The sequence below is a fragment of the Neoarius graeffei genome, chromosome 3 (assembly GCF_027579695.1).
Source record: "Neoarius graeffei isolate fNeoGra1 chromosome 3, fNeoGra1.pri, whole genome shotgun sequence".
NCBI classification, from domain to species: Eukaryota; Metazoa; Chordata; class Actinopteri; order Siluriformes; family Ariidae; genus Neoarius; species Neoarius graeffei.
The window spans coordinates 116,758,737-116,775,899 of NC_083571.1; the positions used below are offsets into that span (position 1 = coordinate 116,758,737).

At 43.5% G+C, this 17,163-nt stretch overlaps 1 protein-coding gene across 2 annotated transcripts in view; it reads left to right on the plus strand.

The window, feature by feature from the left end:
* otofa (otoferlin a) overlaps window positions 1-17,163 on the plus strand; it is a 238,015-nt gene that overhangs the window by 10,355 nt on the left and 210,497 nt on the right. For both annotated transcript variants that reach the window (XM_060917975.1, XM_060917976.1), the window contains exon 2: window positions 3,912-3,970. In XM_060917975.1, the coding sequence (XP_060773958.1) occupies window positions 3,912-3,970 (59 nt within the window). The remainder of the gene's footprint in view (window positions 1-3,911; window positions 3,971-17,163) is intronic.

Below are 17,163 nucleotides of genomic sequence, written 5' to 3' on the forward strand. Positions count from 1 at the left end.
CATGGAAGAAGATTCACTGGTCAAATGAGACTAAAACTGAACTTTTTGGGCATCATGGGAAATGCCATGTGTGGTGCAAACCCAACACCCTGAGAACACCATTCCTACAGTAAACCATGGTGGTGGCAGCATCATGCTGTGGGGATGTTTTTCATCTGCAGGGACAGGAAAGCTGGTCAGGACTGAAGGAAAGATGGATGGCACTAAATACAGGGCAATTCTGGAGGAAAACCTGTTTGAGTCAGCCAGAGGTTTGAGACTGGGATGAAGGTTCATGTTCCAGCAGGACAATGACCCTAAACATACTGCTAAAGCTACACTGGAGTGGTTTAAAGGGAAACATTTAAATGTCTTGGAATGGCCTAATCAAAGCCCAGACCTCAATCCAATTGAGAATCTGTGGCATAACTTGAAGATTGCTGTACACCAACGCAACCCATCTAACTTGAATGAGTTGGAGCAGTTTTGCCTTGAGGAATGGGCAAAAATCCCAGTGGCTAGATGTGCTAAGCTAATAGAGACATACCCCAAGAGACTTGCAGCTGGAATTGCAGCAGAAGGTGGCATTAATGGATTTAATGGAGCTCCGTGGGATATTCAAAACTTGGGGTATTTTTTTTAGATTAGATTAGATAAAACTTGATTGATCCCTTTGGGCGGGTTCCGTCAGGGAAATTAAGATTCCAGCAGCATCATTACAGATAAACAGAAAAAAGAAATAGAGAAAAACTTCTAGATAAATTAAAATAAATTAAGTATTTACATATACAAATATAAAAAGAATAAGATATGGGGAAGAGAGGAAGGGGAGAGAGAGGAGGAAAAAAAGCAAAAAAAGGGAAAGGGGGGCAGCAGGAGAGATATTGCACTTTATATTGCACATTGTCCGGTATTGCTTATTGTTAGGCTAGGCTACTGCTCCTTCCCGTCCTCTGTCCTCCTGTTACCCCCCCCCCCCCCCAGAGAGGAGTTGTACAGTCTGATGGCGTGAGGGATAAAGGAGTTTTTGAGTCTATTCGTCCTGCACTTGGGAAGGAGCATTCTGTCACTGAACAGGCTCCTCTGGTTGCTGATGACGGTGTGCAGAGGGTGACTGGCATCATCTATGATGTTCAGTAGTTTGTCCATAGTCCTCTTCTCTGCCACCGTCACCAGAGAGTCCAGCTTCGTGCCGACCACAGAGCCGGCCCGCCTGATCAGTTTGTCCAGCCTGGATGTGTCCTTCTTGGATGTGCTCCCCCCACCCCCCAGCACACCACGGTGTAAAACAGGACACTGGCGACCACAGACTGATAGAACATCCACAAGAGTTTCCTGCAGATGTTAAAGGACTGCAGCCTCCTAAGGAAGTATAGCCTGCTCTGTCCCTTCCTGTATAAGTGATTGGTGTTGCAAGTCCAGTCCAGCTTGCTGTCCAGCCACAGCCTGAGGTACTTGTAGGAATCCACAGCCTCCACCTCGACTCCCTCGATCAGAACTGGTCATGACCTTGGTCTGGACTTCCCAAAGTCAATGACCAGCTCCTTGGTCTTCGAGGTGTTGAGCTGCAGATGGTTCCTGTTGCACCACACAGCAAAGTCCCTCACCAGGCTCCTATACTCCTCTTCTCTGTCATCACTGATACACCCAACGATGGCTGTGTCATCGGCAAACTTCTGAATGTGACACAGCTCCGAATTGTAGCAGAACTCCGCGGTGTACAGGGTGAAGAGAAGAGGGGCCAGCACCATGCCCTGGGGTGCTCCGGTGCTGCTAATCACAGTGTCAGACATGATGTCCTTCAGCCTGACATACTGCGGCCTGTCAGTGAGGTAGCTGGAGATCCAGGTGACCAGGCAGGGGTCCACTTGCATCCTGTTCAGTTTGTCCTGAAGCAATAGGGGCTGGATGGTGTTGAAGGCACTCAAGAAGTCCAAGAAGAGGATCCTCACTGTGCCATTTCCCTTATCCAGATGCGAGTGGGCTTGGTGTAGCAGGTAGACGATGGCGTCTTCCACACCAACACCTGCCCGGTACGCAAACTGCAGACAGTCCTGGGCATGTTGTACCTGGGGTCTGAGGAGGTTGAGGAAGAGCCGCTCCAACATCTTCATCAGATGTGAAGTGAGTGCCACCGGTCGGAAGTTGTTCAGCTTGCTGGGCTGATTCTTTTTGGGAACTGGAACGATACGTGATGTCTTCCAGAGGGTGGGCACTCTCCCCAGCTGCAGGCTGAGGTTGAAGATGCATTGGAGTGGTTCACCCAGTTCAGCAGCGCAGGTCTTCAGTAGTCAGGGACACACCTTGTCCGGGCCTGCTGCTTTCCTGGGGTGAAGCTTCCTCAGTTGACCTCTGACCTGATCTGCAGTAATGCATGGAGGAGTCTGTGTTGAGGAGGGGGAGGAGGGGGCTGCTGTGATGACTGGGGGGAGGTGTGTTGAGGGAAGAAGGAGAGATAGCTGCAGTGAGGGGGAGGATGGGGGGGACATGCGCTGGTTGAACTGGTTGAAGAAGTCATTCAACTCGTTCGCCCTCTCCACTGTCCCCTCAATGACTCTTGTCTTTGTATTGTGGTCTGTGATGGTTTTCACACCTTCCCAAACCTCCCTCATGCCGTTCTCCTTCAGCTTCTGCTCCACCTTTCTCCTGTAGCTGTCCTTAGCTTCCCTCATGCAGCATTTCACCTCCTGCTGTGCTTCTTTCATTGCCTCCCTGTCCCTGCTCCTGAAGGCGGCCTTCTTCCTGTTGAGGACAGCTTTGACTTCCTGTGTTACCCATGGCTTGTTATTAGGGTAACACCGTACAGTCTTAGCGGGGGAGACCACATCTGCACAGAAGTTGAGGTAATCCGCCAGACAGTGTGTCAACCCCTCTATGTCCTCACAGTGTGGGCTAAGCAGCACATCCCAGTCCGTGATGTCATAGCAGTCTCTGAGGGCATCTTCCATTTCAGGGGACCACCGCCTGATGGAGCTAGTTGTTGCAGGCTGCCTTTGAACCGGGGGGTGTACTTCGGCTTTTATAACCCAACCCTGATCTATACTTCTCCACAACTTTGTCTCTGTCCTGTTTGGAGGCTCCTTGGTTTTCATGTTGCTTGCTTAGTAGTGTTGCAGAGTCAGGGTCCTTCCAGAAAGGTTGATTTATACAGACATCATGTGACAGATCATGTGACACTTTGATTGCACACAGGTGGATCTTAATCAACTAATTATGTGACTTATGAAGTGAATTGGTTGGAGCAGCTCTTATTTAGGGGTTTCATACAAAAGGGGGTGAATACCTATGCACACTCCAGATTTCTGCTTTTTCATCTTATTTATTTTTTGTGTCACAATAAAACAACACTTTGCACCTTTAAAGTGGTCGGCATGTTGTGTAAATCAAATGGTGCTAACCTTCTAAAAATCCATTTTAATTCCAGCTTGTAATGCGACAAAACAGGACAAACACCAAGGGGGATGAATACTTTTGCAAGAGACTGTAATTTCACTAGACTGGGAACGTTATGTGCAACCATGACTTACATATTTTAATAAACTAGTGTCAGTGTCAGCATGTCTGTATAAAGCCTTATTTTAAAAAACAAACCCAAACAAACAAACAAACAAACAAACAAACAACTACTGTATGTCCTTGACTTCGCGGTTGTAGGTATATAACGTAACAAATCCAACTGAATAAGTCTTTCTTTATATGATAGTTCTTCTTGCTTGACTTGTCGGATCCAACATGCAGCTCTTCTCTGTATCCTTTCAGCTTTCTGTTTCAAATGACTGCAATCAGAAACATTTTAAATGAGTTTTGCTTGATGATGGTGATAAATATGACCCTTATATAAATGCTGAGACATTTATGATTATATATATGCTCTCAAAATGAGTGAATGTCCTTCGTATTTGAATTGACAAGATCTTTTCCCCTCTCTGTAGGTCTGTCCTTCTACTCCCGAGTCCTGGAGAGCTGTGAGGATGAAGCCAGGTTTGAGGAGGTCAGTGTGTTTATTATCTGTCTCAGCATCTGTCTCTCAGTCACTCGAGCATGAAAACAACACTTCAGCTTGTACTGAAGCTCAGGAGGAGTGAAAGCAAGATATGGATTTTGGTTCAGGGAAGCCTGCAGTGTAGGCAGTGGGGAACTAATCAAACTGCTCATCTGTGTTCCAGCACATCACATTTAACGCTGTTGTTTCCGACTGATAATAGAACTGAGAAGCAGGGGGTAAAAATCAGCCCTAAAAAGAAACCATGATCCTTTGGTTGCACCTAATAAAATATCCAAAGTCCCTGTCTGTCACATGTTTAAGCGCTTGTGTCTGTGTGTAATCCTAAGCAAGGAGGGTTTTTTTTCCCTGTGATCCAAGTGAACATATTGAATGCCTCGCTGTCTGTCTTTACTCATTTCACCTGCACAGTAAATGGACTGAATCCCATTCAGTTCACTCTAATGGTAAAGTTTATCTAAGTAAAACTAAAGGAAAAGAAAAGCCAGTGCACTTGAATTTCTGTTGCTTCTTGCAATGAGGCAATTCGTTTTGTTTATGCACATGTTTAACATGCTTTCTGATGGCTCTTAACTAAAACTGATTAATCATAAATATGTAATGAAATCTCTCTTCGCTTTTCTTCTACAATTTGTTTATTCATTTTATAAAATTTATATTAAACCCATATTTATTACCTTGTATGCATTATGCATTTAATGTTTGCTGCAATTTAGAATAATAGCATGCAGTGCAAACTTTTCTAAGCTTTACTGAGGTTTAATGGACTTTGTCTCCTCACATTTTGTTTATTTTGTAGTGCTTCCTGGAGTAAGAATCAGAAAATTTCCTCTTCTTTCAAGTGCAAAAGCTGAGTGCTGTTCCCTCATGTGATTAGTGTGTTTTTGTTTGGGTTAGAGAAGCAAGCCAGCATTTTTCTTACAATTAAATAGGCAGAGCGAGAAAGAGAGAGAGAGAGATAGATACAGACAGATGCTATGAAGTAGGTGGCAGGAAAACAGTAAAAATATTTATAAGGACGTTGGACATTTTATTTTCAACATTGACCTTGTTGTTCATATTATCATTAATCGAAAGCTGTCTGATAACCAAACCACCCGCCTACAAACCCACCACCACCAGGCAACTCCCACTGAGTGTAACTTTCTCCTAATGGCTTGGAGTTTGGAGTTCTAGCCAAATTCCTGCAGTCTTACTCACTTTCCCTTCTCCCTGCTGTGTGTTTGACTCATTTGAGAGTGTTGGAGCCAGTGCACACATCACTACCTCTGAGTTTTACTTGCTACTCACAGTCACATCCCACGTCTTAAAACTACCTCAGGTGATTTCAGACTTAAAATGTTTTTGATATGATTCCATGCCATCATTATGTGGTAAGAGAAAGAGACAGGAGATTTTTTTTCCTGATGTACCTGCAGACAACCTTTGAGTTGTCTTCTTCTTCTTTCGGCTGTTCCCAGATAATGTCCCTCTGTCTCCTGCTGTCCTCTGTATCTTCTTCTGTCACACCAAACGTCTTCATGTCCTCCTTCACCACATCCATAAATCTCATCTTTGTTCTTCCTCATTTGTTTGCTTCTACCTGGCAACTCCATCTCCAGCAGTCTTTTCCCAACATACCCTGAATCTCTCCTCTATACGTGTCCAAACCATCTCAATCTCGCCTCTCTCACTTTGTCTCCAACATGTCCTGTCCCTGTAATTATTATTATTATTATAATACTCTCGCTCCGAAGGAGAGTGGTATACTGTTGTTTTTTTTTTTTAACTCTGTCTATCTGTCCGGCTGTCTGTATTTCCATCTGTCTGAAACACCCTTTTTCTCAGCAACCACAAATCATAGCCACTTGGTACTTGGCACTTGGTACCAACTTGGGGTTCTATACCGTGTATACCATTTTCAGGTCTGTCGCACATCAACTTCCTGTTTACTGACTGAATGTATTTACAAAACATATAGGGTGGATTTACAAAATTTTCGTAACACTTTTCTCAGCAACTACAAATCACAGCTGCTTGATATTTGGTACCGAGCTTCAGCTTGGGGTTCTATACCATGTATATCATTTTCAGGTCTGTCACACATTGACTTCCTGATTACCAACTGAATGTATTTACGAAACATATAGGGTGGATTTTGATGCTATTTCAAGAAGCAAAATGCTATTTCAAAATGATAGTTTACCAGGATGCTATTTGAAATCCCTGGGGAGAGACACTGCTCTTTACTTACTTGTTTCAGGGTTCATTATTTGTTGAAGTCAACATTCATAAGTGTCCTATTCCTTCGATTGCTTGCATTCTGATATAAGTGAGAACGGGGGGATACGTAAGTGAGCAGTAGTTCACAGTTGACCTTGTTTTCTCATTTCTATTCCTGTCCAACTTTGTCACTCCCAGTGAACATCTCAACATCTTCAGCTCCATTCCCTCCAGTTCAGCCTCCTGTCTTTTTGTCTCCAAACCGTACAACATTGCTACTCTTACTGCTGTCTCATACACTTTCCTTCTCACTCTTGCTGGCAAAATTCTGTCACAAATCACTCCTGACATCCTCCTCTCCTCCATCCATTCCAACCTGCCTGCACTCTCTTCTTCACTTTTGTTCCACACTCATTACTTTGCCCAGTTGACCCCAGATATTTGAACTTCTTTGCTTTGACCACCTCTATTCCTTGTAGCTCTACCATTCCAATGTCCTCCCCCTCATTCATGTACATGTTGCTCCGACTGACTTTCATTCCCCTGCGTTCTTGTGCAGAACTCCATGTCTCTAAGTTTTCTTCCACTTGCTCCCTGTTCTCACAAGAGAATGTTACATTACATTACATTACATTACAGGCATTTAGCAGATGATCTTATCCAGAGCAACATACAACATACCCAGAGGAGCCTGGGGAGCAGTTGGGGGTTAGATGCCTTGCTCAAGGGCACTTCAGCCATTCCTGCTGGTCCAGGGAATCAAACCAGCAACCTTTTGGTCCCAAAGCTGCTTCTCTAACCATTAGGCCATGGCTTCCCACAAGATCATGGTGTCATCTGTAAACATCATTGTCCATGGGGCCTCTTGCCTGATGTCATCTGTCAATCTGTCCATATGGTCTAATCCACCATAATCACCTCAACCTCATTTAATACATGCATTTCTCCTCAACCTATTATCCATAAACACACAGAAATCATAACTAAGAGCAAATTTTTGTGGATACATCCATTAGTGCACATCCTCTTGTTGTTTTTAATAATATTTGAGGCATATAAAGTGAACCCCACTTAACATTGCCATCCATACCAAGCTTATTGTAGTCATGCTTTTCCCAGTATTTTTTAAGCAACTTTTATATCTTCAACTTCAGGCTCCTTATTCTTTAATAACTACTCTGGATTATTCTGCAGCTACAGTTAATCCACTTAGGAATGGGTGTAGGTATGAGAATGAGGTCTGTAAGGATTTTAAAGTTTAAAATAAAATAAACTTCTTTAGTGGACAAAACTCCAATCAGGATAGTTTGACTCACTATTCTTCCATTTAAGGAAAGACATCCTCATATAACTTTGTGTCTCTAAAACTGCCACTGAATCTTTCTCTGATTCTGATTCTGGCCTGATTAGTTTATTTAACATAAATCATCTCTAATATGGTCTCAGTTGCCTTATCACATGTACTTGTTTTATAGGAAATACATGCAGTCAAATCTATGGACATATCTTTAGCTCTCATGGGTACTGGTATGAGTAACTGTTTGATAAATATCAGTGTCTTGATGGAAGAACTAAATTTCGGTGCAAAACGTCTGTGATAATCTTTGTGCATTCAGTTCATACTTTCCATTCTGTGTTAAAATAGAAATGATTCACTATCATTTCTATCTGAACATTTTTAGAGCTTAAACTTCAGCATGGTGGTGTAGTGGTTAGCACTGTCGCCTCACAGCAAGAAGGTCCGGGTTTGAGCCCAGTGGCTGACGAGGGCCTTTCCGTGTGGAGTTTGCATGTTCTCCCTGTGTCTGCGTGGGTTTCCTCCGGGAGCTCCGGTTTCCCCCACAGTCCAAAGACATGCAAGTTAGGCTAATTGGTGGCTCTAAATTGATCGCAGGTGTGAATGTGAGTGTGAATGGTTGTTTATGTCTATGTGTCAGCCCTGTGATGGCCTGGCATACCGCGCCTCTCACCCATAGTCAGCTGGGATAGGCTCCAGCTTTCCTGCGACCCTGCACAGGATAAGCGGCTACAGATAGTGGATAGATGGATGGATGGATGAATGGATGGATGGATGGATGGATAGAGCTTAAAGCCAGCAACCTTTTGATCATTGACCCAGGTATGCAGTGTCTTGCAAAAGTATTCATCGCCCTTGGTGTTTGTCCTGTTTTGTCGCATTACAAGCTGGAATTAAAATGGATTTTTGGAGGGTTAGCATCATTTGATTTACACAACATGCCTACCACTTTAAAAGTGAACATTGTTGTTGTTTTTTATTTATTGTGACACAAACAAAAAACAGAAATCTGGAGTGTGTACAGTGAGTGAGTATTCACCCCCCAAAGTCAATACTTTGTAGAGCTACCTTTTGCTGCAATTACAGCTGCAAGTCTCTTGGGGTATGTCTCTATTAGCTTAGCACATCTAGTCACTGGGATTTTTGCCCATTCCTCAAGGCAAAACTGCTCTAACTCCTTCAAGTTAGATGGGTTGCATTGGTGTACAGCAATCTTTAAGTTATGCCACAGATTCTCAATTGGATTGAGGTCTGGGCTTTGATGAGGCCATTCCAAGACATTTAAATGTTTCCCTTTAAACCACTCCAGTGTAGCTTTAGCAGTATGTTTAGGGTCATTGTCCTGCTGGAACGTGACCCTTCATCCCAGTCTCAAACCTCTGGCTGACTCAAACAGGTTTTCCTCCAGAATTGCCCAGTATTTAGTGCCATCCATTTGTCCTTCAGTCCTGACCAGCTTTTCTGACCCTGCAGATGAGAAACATCCCCACAGCATGATGCTGCCACCACCATGCTTCACTGTAGGAATGGTGTTCTCAGGGTGTTGGGTTTGTGCCACACATGCCGTTTCCCATGATGGCCAAAAAGATAAATTTTAGTCTCATTTGACCAGAGAATCTTCTTCCATATGTTTGGGGAGTGTGCCACATGTTGTTGGGCAAAATCCAAACATGTTTTCTGATTTTTTTCTTTAAGCAATGCCTTATTTTCTGGTTACTCTTTCATAAAGCCCCGCTCTGTGGAGTGTATGGCTTAAAGTGGTCCTATGGACAGATATTCCCATCTCCGCTGTGGATCTTTGCAGCTCCTTCAGTCTTATTGTTGGTGTCTTTGTTGCACCTCTGATTAATGCCCTCCTTGCCTGGTCTGTGAGTTTTGGTCAGTGCCCTTCTCTTGTCAGGTTTGTAGTGGTACCATATTCTTTCCATTTTGCTATAATGGATTTAATGGTGCTCCCTGGGATATTCAAAGTTTTTTTTGAATACTGGGATATTTTTTACAACCCAACCCTGATCTATACTTCTCCACAATTTTGTCTCTGACCTGTTTAGAGGCTACTTGGCTCTCATGTTGCTTGCTTAGTAGTGTTGCAGAGTCAGGGTCCTTCCAGAACAGATTGATTTATACAGACATCATGTGACAGATCATGTGACACTTTGATTGCACACAAGTGGATCTTAATCAACTAATTATGTGACTTATGAAGTGAATTGGTTGGAGCAGTGCTTGTTACCTCGCCTGTGATGGAGTAAGTGGGGCGAGGTGTTGTAAGCAGTGTGGCTTGTTTGTTTGTTTGTGTGTCTGTCTTTTAACAATCTAGCATCCAGATGGTTGCACTGATTGACTTCAAATTTTCAGGGTAGGTGGGCAATGGTCCATAGATTACCTGATTAAATTTTGGGGGTAATCGGTTCAAGGTGTAGGTCAAGGTCACTGGAAAGGTCAACCTTTCGGTCAAAATAACATATTTTCCATTGTAACTCAAAGACAGTTGCCAATAGACAAATGTTTACTATTATGAACATATAGGAACTCCCATATGGCCTTTCATTTAGCACCATGATCTTTGACCTTAAGTGACCTTGAAAGGTCAAATTCAAGGTCATGGGTTTTCAGAGGGCTGTAACTTGAAAACGGTTGATGGTAGACAGATATTTACTATTATCAACTTGAAGGAAGTGCCATATGGGCTTTCATTTGGCACCATGACCTTTGACCTTGAATTACTTTGAAACTCAAGGTCATGAATTTTCATAGGGCTATAACCTGACAGCTGATAATTGAGAAATATTACCATTATCAACATATAGATATACTGTAAAATAAGCGCTGCTGGGCGAGGTTTGTTTTGCCTGGCAACATTTGTTTAGGGGTTTCATATCATCATCATCGGGGCAGCACGGTGGTGTAGTGGTTAGCGCTGTCGCCTCACAGCAAGAAGGTCTAGGTTCGAGTCCCATGGCCGGCAAGGGCCTTTCTGTGCGGAGTTTGCATGTTCTCCCCGTGTCTGCGTGGGTTTCCTCCGGGTGCTCCGGTTTCCCTCACAGTCCAAAGACATGCAGGTTAGGTTAACTGGTGACTCTTAATTGACCGTAGGTGTGAATGTGAGTGTGAATGGTTGTCTGTGTCTATGTGTCAGCCCTGTGATGACCTGGCGACTTGTCCAGGGTGTACCCCGCCTTTCGCCCGTAGTCAGCTGGGATAGGCTCCAGCTTGCCTGTGACCCTGTAGAACAGGATAAAGCGGCTAGAGATAATGAGATGAGATGAGATATCATCATCATCATCATCTCGGGTCACCATGCTGGCTATATTACTCTGGCCCAGGGTTGTGCATAGGCTCCTGCTGGGGTGGGGTGGGGTGAACTTCTCAAGGTCCTCCTGCATGCATCACTCTGGTAGTTGCGGGCAGACAAGTAGGTGTTTCATCGTCTGCTCCACTCCACAGTCACATGTTGTTTGTTCATCTCTGTTATATCCCCATTTCTTCATCAGAACTCTACATCGTCCGGTTTCAGTTCTAAGATGGTTTAGGCATGACCATATTGGCCATGTCTCATTGGATCCTGGGGAGAGACATTCACTGGGGCTCAGGTTCAGTTTGTGAGGAGCTGTCTGGAGGTGGTCTGTCCACATAGTCAACCTTTGATTGTGAGTACTGCCATTAAGTGCTGTAGTGGAATGTAGAAAACTGTGCCTTGATTTGAGTCTCTTATGTGCTGGTTCATGCTGAAAGAGTGGGTGGAGAGGATCATTCTCTTGTTTGAGTTTCTCCGTCTGGGCTGAGACTGCTCTCCTGATGTGTGGGGGTGCGATACCACACAACAGGTAGAGGTCGTCAACTCTTGTTGGTCTTAGGCATCCAGATATGGTTCTGCATGTGTCATTTAAGGCTGAGTCCAGCTTTGTGGTATGGGCTGATCTGCTCCATATGGGGGATGCATATTCAGCTGTAGGGAAACACGGCAAGAGCTGTAGTATGGATGGTTTTGGCATCTGTACCCCACTTGGTGTTTGCGAGCTTCTTCAGGATACTATTCCTGGCTCCGACTTTTGCCCTTGTCTTCATGATGTGTTCCTTGTATTTGAGAAACCAGTCTAGGGTAGCACCAAGGTAGACTGGTTTATGGGTATGTTCCAGCCATTTACTCTGCCATCTAACCCTAAGCTGTCGATCTGCATCTCTGTTCCTTAGGTGGAAGATGCTTACTTGGGTTTTGTCAGGGTTAGCCCTTAGGTGGTTCTCTGCATATAATGGGGTTAGGTCTGCCAGGACATTACTAAGTTTTGTTTCCACTTCTTCAAAGGATCTTCCCTGTGTGACAGTGCTATGGTCATCAGCATAGAGAAAATTCCTTGTGTCTGGGTGTATTGGTTGCTCATTTGTGTATATGTTGAAGAGCAGAGGGGCAAGAACGCTTCCCTGGGGGAGGCTGTTTTTCTGTCTGCGCCATCTGCTGCAGTTGCCATTGAGATCCACAAAGAAACGTCTGTTGGACAGCATGTTCTGGATCAATTCTGTCAACTTCACATCCTTTGTCATCTCATAATTTCCTGATGAGGATCCTGTGATTGACTGTGTCATAGGCAGCAGAGAGATCAACAAAGACAACTCCAGTAACTAGTCCTTATTCGTACCTATCTTCGATGTACTGTGTGAGGTTCAAGAGCTGACTAGTACAGGACTTTCCCGGTCTGAAGCCTGCTTGCTCTGGAATAAGGAGCTTGTCCACAAATGGGGCAATGTGGTTCAGTCTGTCTTTCAAAAAGCTTGTACATGTGGCATAGCAGGGAAATGGGCCTGTAACTCTTTGGGCTTGCCAAGTCTTTACCAGATTTCAGTAAAGCAACCACTCTGGCTTTCCTCCATAACTTTGGAATACTGTTGGTACTCATGCACTTGTTAAACATGCCAAGTAGCCATTTGAGTGCACCAGGTCCAAAGTGTTTGATCTGCTCACAGAGGATATCATCAAGACCAGCTGCCTTGTTATTTTTCAGTGTCTTGATGGCATTACACAAGTCGCTCATACTGAAGGATCTTGTGAAGCCTGGGGTCCCTTGAGAGCACGGAGCATCAACTTTTGGAAGCTTGGCTCTTCTTAGGTAGTGGTTAGGTGGTGGTGGTGACTGTTCACAAGAAGATGGTGGGCAACTTGGTCAGCAGTAACTTGTGGTCTTGGTTGGGTCTTTATGTAGTCATTGCTGAGGATCCGGATATTTTTCCAGGCTTTCCTGCTACTGTGGGTCATATCTGTTGATTGTATGAATTCTTGCCATTTTGTCCGTCAGTTTTCTATTATGGCATTTGTCAAGTTTTCACCATGTTCCAGTGTGTCTGCAGAGAAAGGATCATTCTGGAAACATCTTATGTAGTCATTGTACAGTGCCTTGGACTCATCCGTCAGGCCTGAGGTGTAGCTGGTCCGACATCGGATGTTTTACCATGAGGATTTCTTTATCATTTTGATGAAGATGTCATAGTGGGTTGGGAAGGCAGGTAGGTCCTGGATTTATGAGTCAAGGTCTGTGGCAAACTTTTCCCAGTTTGCCTTTTTCAGGTTGAACTGCAGGCGGAAGGGGACTGCTCGAGTTATGATGGCCGCATTGACTTTGAGTCCAATGGGGAGGTGTTGGAAATGTGGTATTGGGTCAAGCACAACCTTTTCACATTCATTGGCAATATTGTTGGAAGCAAACACCAGATCAGGGTTGTATCCCTGTCTCCATCTAGAACTGTTGAAGGAGGGAGGGAGCTTTGTGTCATGTATGAGAGACATCTGATTTGCATCTACCCAGTTTTCCACTAGTTCCCCATCTTTGTTGGTTTCTCATAGCCCCAGGTAACACTGTGGCTGTTGAAGTCTCTGATAACTACGTTGACATGACCGTAAGTAACTTCACAGGGGAGGTTGAAAGTTTCAGTTGGTGGTTTATAGACAGAGCTGACAGAGATCCCCATCAGCTCAATGATCAGAACTTCAATGTTGTCATTGTCTGATAGAGAGAAGTTATCCACAGTCAGTCCGTCACATACAACCCTGATTCCAAAAAAGTTGGGACAAAGTACAAATTGTAAATAAAAATGGAATGCAATGATGTGGAAGTTTCAAAATTCCATATTTTATTCAGAATAGAACATAGATGACAGATCAAATGTTTAAACTGAGAAAATGTATCATTTAAAGAGAAAAATTAGGTGATTTTAAATTTCATGACAACACCACATCTCAAAAAAGTTGGGACAAGGCCATGTTTACGGTACCACTGTGAGACATCCCCTTTTCTCTTTACAACAGTCTGTAAACGTCTGGGGACTGAGGAGAAAAGCTGATCAAGTTTAGGGATAGGAATGTTAACCCATTCTTGTCTAATGTAGGATTCTAGTTGCTCAACTGTCTTAGGTCTTTTTTGTTATATCTTCCGTTTTATGATGCGCTAAATGTTTTCTATGGGTGAAAGATCTGGACTGCAGGCTGGCCAGTTCAGTACCCGGACCCTTCTTCTACACAGCCATGATGCTGTAATTGATGCAGTATGTGGTTTGGCATTGTCATGTTGGAAAATGCAAGGTCTTCCCTGAAAGAGACGTCGTCTGGATGGGAGCATATGTTGCTCTAGAACCTGGATATACCTTTCAGCATTGATGGTGTCTTTCCAGATGTGTAAGCTGCCCATGCCACATGCACTAATGCAACCCCATACCATCAGAGATGCAGGCTTCTGAACTGAGCGCTGATAACAACTTGGGTTATCCTTCTCCTCTTTAGTCCGAATGACACGGCATCCCTGATTTCCATAAAGAACTTCAAATTTTGATTTGTCTGACCACAGAACAGTTTTCCACTTTGCCACAGTCCATTTTAAATGAGCCTTGGCCCAGTGAAGATGTCTGCACTTCTGGATCATATTTAGAGATGGCTTCTTCTTTGAACTACAGAGTTTTAGCTGGCAACGGTGGATGGCACGGTGAATTGTGTTCACAGAAAATGTTCTCTGGAAATTTTCCTGAGCCCATTTTGTGATTTCCAATACAGAAGCACGCCTGTATGTGATGCAGTTGCCATCTAAGGGCCCGGAGATCACGGGCACCCAGTATGGTTTTCCGGCCTTGACCCTTATGCACAGAGATTCTTCCAGATTCTCTGAATCTTTTGATGATATTATGCACTGTAGATGATGATATGTTCAAACTCTTTACAATTTTACACTGTCGAACTCCTTTCTGATATTGCTCCACTATTTGTCGGCGCAGAATTAGAGGGATTGGTGATCCTCTTCCCATCTTTACTTCTGAGAGCCGCTGCCACTCCAAGATGCTCTTTTTATACCCAGTCATGTTAATGACCTATTGCCAATTGACCTAATGAGTTGCAATTTGGTCCTCCAGCTGTTCCTTTTTTGTACCTTTAACTTTTCCAGCCTCTTATTGCCCCTGTCCCAACTTTTTTGAGATGTGTTGCTGTCATGAAATTTCAAATGAGCCAGTATTTGGCATGAAATTTCAAAATGTCTCACTTTCGACATTTGATATGTTGTCTATGTTCTATTGTGAATACAATATCAGTTTTTGAGATTTGTAAATTATTGCATTCCGTTTTTATTTACAGTTTGTACTTTGTCCCAACTTTTTTGGAATCGGGGTTGTACAAATATTGCACTTCCGTACTGGTCATGTGGTCTCTCAGCAATGAGGGTCATTCCAGGGACGCATGGGCAAATTCGTGAAGGCCTGTGATGTGTCTCCTGGAGACAGAGAATGTCACAATTGTTGTTCATACACAGTTCGGCCAGCAGGTCTTGCTTGGCTCCTGTCAGACCTTCCGTGTTGGATGAGATAATTGCTCAATGCCGGTCCTGAAAAGGACCCGTGTTTGTGACATCGAAGCCCATCAACAGGTTGGTCGTTGGTAGCCATGTTGGCTAGACAGGGTGGTGGTAGTAGTGATAATAGCAGTAGCATAGTGTAGTAGAAGGATTTGCAGATAACTGATGGGATACCTGACAGGGGTCACGACGAGAATGCTCCTTCTATGACCCCCAGGGGTTTCATATAAAAGGGGGTGAATACCTATGCACACTCCAGATTTCTGTTTTTTTTTCATCTTAGTTATTGTTTGTGTCACAAAAAACAATTTTCACCTTTAAAGTGGTAGGCATGTTGTGTAAATCAAATGGTGCTAACCCTCCAAAAATCAATTTTAATTCCAGCTTGTAATGCAACAAAACATGACAATCACCAAGGGGGATGAATACTTTTGCAAGACACTCTATCTAAATGTGTGTCTCAGGCTGTATGAAGCATATTCAGAGAGATATGGACTGAAAAAATCGCTGTAAATTACAACATGACAAAGTTACAGTGTTCCTGTTGTACAGTGGTGCTTGAAAGTTTGTGAACCCTTTATAATTTTCTATATTTCTGCATAAATATGACCTAAAACATCATCAGATTTTCACACAAGTCCTAAAAGTAGATAACGAGAACCTAGTTAAACAAATGAGACAAAAATATTATACTTGATCATTTATTTATTGAGGAAAATGATCCAATATTACATATCTGTAAGTGGCAAAAGTATGTGAACCTTTGCTTTCAGTATCTGGTGTGACCCCCTTGTGCAGCAATAACTGCAACTAAACGTTTGCGGTAACTGTTGATCAGTCCTGCACACCGGCTTGGAGGAATTTTAGCCCGTTCCTCCATACAGAACAGCTTCAACTCTGGGATGTTGGTGGGTTTCCTCACATGAACTGCTCACTTCAGGTCCTTCCACAACATTTCCATTGGATTAAGGTCAGGACTTTGACTTGGCCATTCCAAAACATTAACTTTATTCTTCTTTAACCATTCTTTGGTAGAACGACTTGTGTGCTTAGGGTTGTTGTCTTGCTGCATGACCCACCTTCTCTTGAGATTCAGTTCATGGACAGATGTCCTGACATTTTCCTTTAGAATTCGCTGGTATAATTCAGAATTCATTGTTCCATCAATGATGGGAAGCAGTCCTGGCCCAGATGCAGCAAAACAGGCCCAAACCATGATACTACCACCACCATGTTTCACAGATGGGATGAGGTTCTTATGCTGGAATGCAGTGTTTTCCTTTCTCTGAACATAACGCTTCTCATTTAAACCAAAAAGTTCTATTTTGGTCTCATCCATCCACAAAATAGCCTTCTGGCTTGTCCACGTGATCTTTAGCAAACTGCAGATGATTAGCAATGTTGTTTTTGGAGAGCAGTGGCTTTCTCCTTGCAACCCTGTCATGCACACCATTGTTGTTTAGTGTTCTCCTGATGGTGGACTCATGAACATTAACGTTAGCCAATGTGAGAGAGGCCTTCAGTCGCTTAGAAGTTACCCTGGGGTCCTTTGTGACCTCGCTGACTATTACATGCCTTGCTCTTGGAGTGATCTTTGTTGGTCGACCACTCCTGGGGAGGGTAACAATGGTCTTGAATTTCATCCATTTGTACACAATCTGTCTGACTGTGGATTGGTGGAGTCCAAACTCTTTAGAGATGGTTTTGTAACCTTTTCCAGCCTGATGAGCATCAACAACACTTTTTCTGAGGTCCTCAGAAATCTCCTTTGTTTGTGCCATGATATACTTCCACAAACATGTGTTGTGAAGATCAGACTTTGATAGATCCCTGTTCTTTAAATAAAACAGGGTGCC